At 46.2% G+C, this 6475-nt stretch overlaps 1 protein-coding gene across 1 annotated transcript; it reads left to right on the plus strand.

Annotated features, from left to right (window-relative positions):
• The first annotated feature begins 1599 nt into the window (after positions 1-1599).
• On the plus strand, positions 1600-2089 carry LOC124700625. The gene is made up of 2 exons (XM_047232718.1): positions 1600-1768; positions 1884-2089. The coding sequence occupies exons 1-2, from the start codon at positions 1687-1689 to the stop codon at positions 2087-2089; spliced, it is 288 nt and encodes a 95-aa protein (XP_047088674.1). The 5' UTR covers positions 1600-1686.
• Positions 2090-6475: the final 4386 nt, after the last annotated feature.

Here is a 6475-nt window from a genome sequence, read left to right on the forward strand (position 1 = left end):
CCTAATCTTTCTTCCTCTTCGGGTACACTCCTCTTTCTTTTCTCTTCTATTTCTTCCTCTGGTAACTTTTCCACCTATTCCGAGACGAGGAACCCGCCTCCCTGCAAGCAGCAACTTGCACCTTCAAGCAACCACTTTTCTGACATCTTCTGCGGGACGACATGTTGAAGCCATGCGTTGGCCATGCCCTCAACTGCCGTGGTCTAGGAAGCAAGCAAGGCTGGATGGGGCAACGACGATTGATGTAGGGACTGTTGCATGTCGCTGCTTGCCTTCAAAAGAACGCCAGAGGACCATCATCAATGCTGCCATAGGAACCAAACAGCCAGCTTTATTTACTGGTGAGGCATAAAGCTAAGCGGCCGCTCGATCGCTGCCAGGCGGGTCTCAAGACTACACAGGACGACGACACACGAGCGGTTTGGGGCGCGTCCACCCAACATATATACCTGCAACCGAAATTTGGGCAAGGAATGCTTTTTCACGAATGGCTCAGTCTATTTGCGTTGAGCTTTTTTATTGAGTTTCTCTATTTTTCTTTCCGCGTGGACTAAAATAGGCCGGGTCGATCTGTTTGCGACCATAGACACTCCCACAGTGTGGCATATCTCTAGAGGCCTCGAGCGGTTTCCCCAAGTGGAGTCGGTGAAGCATGATATTCTAGGAGTCTTTTCTTCATGGAAGCACCACCTTTCGATTACCAGTCGAGCACTTTATGCTTGTCCCGAACATGAGCGAGTGGTACGTAGCTTCTGATTTTGGAAGATCAAGATCGGAGTATCTAATTCAATTGTCTGGCCGCGTCCTGGAAGTGATGATTGAAGAGCGCCTAATTGCACTGCCAGATATATATTTTTTGCGATTGTTCTATACGACACTTCATCACGTTTTCACTTGATTCGTGCAAAGTTCCGCCAGTCGCGCAATATCTCTCTCCAATGCACACCCACCTGTCATCCTATACAACCGCTAATCGAATGGTTAATTCGGTTTAATCAACAGTTCAACACACACAAACAAACACTGTAACATGATCGCGCGCCGTCACGCCACAGCTAGCAACTAAACAAAAAGCTAGTACCGCCAAGCATGTGAAGCAGAGATCCTACACGATACGATAACATATACTTCACCGTCTCTCTCGCCTCACCGGCTCTCGAGATCCTGGACGGAAAGGCGAAATCGAAATCAGACTTTGACTTTCGCGTTTCCACAGCGGAGCGGTTATACTAGCTATAGTAGCTACCAGCTCACGGCGGCCCGAGCCGTCGGATCGGAGCACGCGGCAGCTTCGCGTGCGGCGCCGGGATCCCGAGGGAAGCCGCACGGAAGCTACGCCGGGACCGGCGACACCTGTGGTACACTGTGCCGCGGACAGCGGCCACCTCACAACCCGTCCCGGTCGGGGCGTCAAAATCTGACGGCGACGCCGCGCCCAAAAAGCTCCCGATCGCACGCGCATATCCTCCTTGTCCCACTCCCGATCGCCTCTTGCTATAAAAGCTCCCTGCCGCGGCGGAACTGGCCACAACTCGACCGGCGGCGAACAGGAAACAGCTGCTCTAGTTTCTTCCATCCCTGGAATTGATTGCTTCAGGACAAGCTGAGGAGAGTGATAATTCGAAAGAGAGGAGAAGAGGAGAGGCATATACATTTGTTTCGGAAGAGATCGATCGGGAAATCAAGATGTGCATGGACAAGTCTGCCGTGCCGGCGAAGAAGATATGGCTCGCAATCGCCGCCCGCGTCGGTCTCCGCCCATCAGCTGGTAAGTTCATCTTCTCCAGCTCTCGTCGGTCGTCTTCTCATTTTCGTACCAACGGCCATGTATATCTTTGGCGGTTCTTGGATTAGCTTCTGACGGATCGGTTCTCGCTCTGCAGGACTGAGGAACTTGAGGAAGGAGGTGAGGACGTGCGAGTACCGCGACGTGCACGTCATGTGGGAGATGCTCAGGGAGATGGGCTCCCCGGCGGCACCCCTGGAGGAGAAGGAGGCCGCCGCCGCCGCGGCCGTCGCGGCTGCCGCCGGCGCCAGGAAGAAGAAGGCGGCGTGGAGGCGGTTCACCTACTACTGCTGCGCGTTCTGATGTTCAGGAGGAACTGATGAACACGGAAATTCGGCACTTGGGACGGCGTCGTCAGAATTAGAGCAGAGAGGCCGCACGTCTGTGTAGATAGAAACAGCATTGGCCCTCTCATAGGTTGTGCAAATAGGCAGACGCGGATAGGTGGATCCTGCTGTTCCAGTGGAGATCGTCGCCATGCCAAAACATAGGGTTCAGCCGATGAGGGTGTGAATTCAGAAAATGGCCAATCGAGACGGGGAGCATACAGCAAAGGGAGTAGACCTTCCATACTACAAGGAGCCCATTTACAAGATGGTGTCAACAAGAATGTCGCCTGCAGCCCAGAAGAAGGAAGAAGATGCAATAGTGGCAACTCTGAAGGAAATGGAGCAAGAAAAGCTCATGTTCATGAATCCAAACCATCCTGATGAAAAAGGGAAGGCATAATTCGAGTATATGCGTGATCAAGTCTTAGCAACTTCAGGGTGTAAACGGATCGGATCGGATATTATTATTTTCATATCCTTAACATATTTTTTTGGCAGATTTAGATCGAATCGGATAATGGTCGAAATTGGATTTAAATGCGAATTATATCAGGTTGCAGATATGGAGCGGATTCCGTGCGGTCTCATATCGGAAGCAAATAATTGAACAAATACACACATAAATGTAGAACTCTGTTTCTTTTGTATAAAAAATATGAACAAAAAACCTGTAACACTAACTATAGCCAAAATATGCACACTTGACCGTATAACATAATGGTTTGCATGCTGACATGATGTCATAACAATCCAAAGGCAGTCGATCACATTAGACTAGCCACAATGGAGTATCATAAGTAGTATCATGTATGTCATGTTGGCAAAAATATGATGTGGCACACCAATTAATAAGGTGAGAGATGAAAGTGGTATCATAATATGATACCGTATCATAGCACGTAAAACTAGAAAACTTAATGGTAAACACATCATGTACATACATTTGCATTGAGATTCTACAAAACATTAAATATGATAATACTATGGTACTACTCCGTATCTTATAATACTATGCATTGTGAGGTTAGTATCATAAACTAGTATCTTGTGCATGATACTAGTGTATGATACTTCCCATTGTGACTAGTCTTAACAATGGGCAATAATAATAGTGCAAACGTGTAATACCGATACTAGCATGACATGGTTTGTCTAGGTACTTGGGTTGGGTTAATTTTATCGGATAATCCTCGTTGAGATCTTCGGATAATCCTTAAGAATGATGGATAATCCGTCGGATATTATGAATACCATATCCGCTACCGTATCCATCGGGTATCCACTTGATCAATATCTGCATCCATATCCGGTGGATTTTTAAAAGTACATACCAATCCTGAAAACGGATTCGAATACGGATCCGGAGCGAAAATTATCTGTACCATTTACATTTCTATTGGCAATGAAGGAAATGAGTGGTTTCATGGCCGGCTTCACGGATGGAAGTTCCTAGGTCTGGAACTAAAATTCGAAACTCCCAAGCTAAAGGAGTAACTCGCGACTCGACTCAAACTCGCGTATAACGAGTCGAGCAGAGTTCTATTTTTTTCACTAAACGAGCCGAGTTTACCAAACTCACGAGTAGCGCATTTAGTTCGGTAAAAATCAACATTAGGTTATACAGTCGTCTCAAACAAGCTTATGTCGCTGACTGAGGAAGTGAGGAGAGGCGGCGCATACCGCCCACCGCCCACCATAGCCCCCTTAGGCCTCCTCCAGTTCACCCATATCCCTGCCACCTGCCAGCCCCTACCCTTCGCCAGATCTTTCCATCCCAGTAGCTTCTTCTCCGTCGCACACCATCACCGACGCTCCATCCTCCCCGACGGCCACCGCGAGTCCACATTACGGACCATAGCGCCGCGCCGGTGCCACCTCGCACGACTGTATGGTTTATGCCTTATCTAAAGATCTGCCAATATTATTCTTGGGATACAATTTTTAATTGATGTGGTTTATTTACCATATTGTTGGGGTAACATATTTATAACAAACTTTGTAAATCATTCATGTCCAAGTATTTACGAAAAATGCATCATAAGTTATACATATTCATTGTAGCAGTTTTTTATGAGATATTTGCGAGCTTTACGATTCAAGCCAAGTTTCAAATCTGAAATCGGTTGTTAAACGAGTCGAGTTAGGCTCACACACTAGTTAACCGAGCTTTAATGACTCGAGCAGAGCTAGCTCACATCGGCTCGAATTCCAGGCCTAGTAGTTTCTCTAGGGCCGGATTCGATACTAGTGTGCAAGGTGGTGGCTTTGGTGGTGGTGCGCATGGTGGTAGTGGCTTCTGTGGCGGCGTGCATGGTGCTGACAATGGTGGCGAATGTTGACGGTGATGACCGCCACTTCGGTGGTGATCTTGGTAGTTGTCATGGAGGAGAGGGAGACAATGGCGGCTCAGTGGCATGATCACAGCCTTCGCGTTTGAATGAACAATTTATCTATTCTATTCGTGTTTGAACAAATCTACTACCTCTTTTTCAACGAATAAAGCTTTTTTTTCTAAAAATCAAAATAAGTAAAATTTGACCAGGCTTTTAGAAAAAATCATTAATATGAACAATACAAAATCAACGCCACTATATACATCATGCAATATATTTTCACCTGGTATCTACACAATTTTGTAGTTATTGATGGTTTTTTCTAAAAGTTTAGTCAAACTTCGCTTAGCTTGACTCTTCCAAAAAAAAGTCTTATTCATTGGAACTGAGGTACTATCATTTTGTATGAATTATGGTGCACTACTTTGTTTATTTATGCTTTTGGTATTGGTATATTCATCATATTTCTGTTAATTTTTATTTAAAATGTACATGCATAGTTTGGATGACAAGTAGAAGAAAGAGCACAAATATAATTTTAAGTGTGAGTTTTTTGAACTCCGCTAGAGCTGACTAGTTCTCAGTCTTAGGGCATTTCCAGCAGATCCACGTAAATTGAACACCAGAATTGCTTATTTTGATTCGTTTGGATAGGGTCACGGACATAAAAAAATAGGAAATCTGAGTGCTTATCTGTTTAGGTCGAGGGCAACCCAGCGGCCTAACATAAATGTTTTTCTTTAGAAATTTTATTGATAGAAAGCTTAATTCACATATGGATGAAAAATGAAAAAAACATAAATAATATAGATAAAACACTAGCTAACTAGGGTTCGGGCCATGGACGCCTATTCATCATCGCTGAGGTCGATGAAGACATGTGTCTCCCATGGCCATGGCTAATTCGATGTCAGAGGTGATCTAGCTGTTGCGATGGCGCAGGTGGTGGCAGCGTAGGCCCTGGTGTGGGAGGAGGTGGCAGCGCACGCGTTTGGCTGATTGTAGAAGTCACTGGAGGTGTTACTAGTCGGCCCTACGTCAAGGCGGACTCCCGCAGCTAGGTGACAAGGTCCTGCCAAATTAATGAAGCCACGAATGGTAGAGTCACAAGTTTTACATATCAACACAACACGAAGTCTCGCAAACCCACCGGTTGGGGAAGAGAATCACCAGGTAAGACACCATGAGGTCCAAACTAACATGGAAGACACCATAGCCATACATCCAAAAAAGAAAAAGAAACTAGTTTCGGATCGAAGAGTGAAGTTCGGATCCTCTCAATCACTAGCTCTAGCCCTTTCTTGCCTTGTCTCCTAGGCACGGGTCTCCACACCTCCAAGTAAGAGGACATTTTGTACATGCTTTCAGCTGGGCGCGAAGGAAATTTATGCTCAATATTGAACTTGTTCCTAACGTTCCAAAGCGGCCAACAGATAGCCGCACCGCATATCCAAGGGATCCGTCTAGCTCGACCCAACGAGCGCGAGATCAAGCGGTAGATATCCGCAAAGCACGTGAGATTCCAGGTGGCAGAGAGCAGTTCTCTAACTGCACTCCACATAAACCTAGCGAGGACGCAACCAAAGAAAATATGATTAGTGTCCTCAGGTTCTCCACATAGCGCTTAATTACCATTGGTAGGACCCTGAAGTTTCTTGATATTATCACTCGACGGAAGACGTTTGAGCGATAGCTGCCACAAGAAAATTCTAATCTTCAAGGGGATGGCAATCTTCCAAATCACCGAGAATTAAGTGTTTCCTCGAATCGCCTGAAGACAACCTTCGGTAAAGGGATTTCACGGAGAATTTACCAGAAGGCTCTAGTGCCAATGTAATATCGTTCGAAGGGTCACGAAGACTCAGGGGATCAAACCTCTCTGAACAGCGTGTCCAGAGCAGCCGTATCCGTTGAACCCAGGGTACCACGAAACTCCAAATGGCAACCATGTCCCAAAACTTGGCCACCTAGCCCACCAATCTAGCCAGAAGTCTCTTTTCACTTAGCGAGCTTGTCAAGCTCGAGGC

This window comes from Lolium rigidum, chromosome 3, assembly GCF_022539505.1.
Source record: "Lolium rigidum isolate FL_2022 chromosome 3, APGP_CSIRO_Lrig_0.1, whole genome shotgun sequence".
In the NCBI taxonomy this organism is placed as follows: domain Eukaryota; kingdom Viridiplantae; phylum Streptophyta; class Magnoliopsida; order Poales; family Poaceae; genus Lolium; species Lolium rigidum.

Bases quoted from the DNA above. Each gene is read 5' to 3' on its own strand.
- LOC124700625 (XM_047232718.1), top strand. From the start codon at position 1,687: ATGTGCATGGACAAGTCTGCCGTGCCGGCGAAGAAGATATGGCTCGCA. The intron at 1,769-1,883 runs GTAAGTTCATCT...CTCGCTCTGCAG, and splicing joins CGGTCTCCGCCCATCAGCTG to GACTGAGGAACTTGAGGAAG.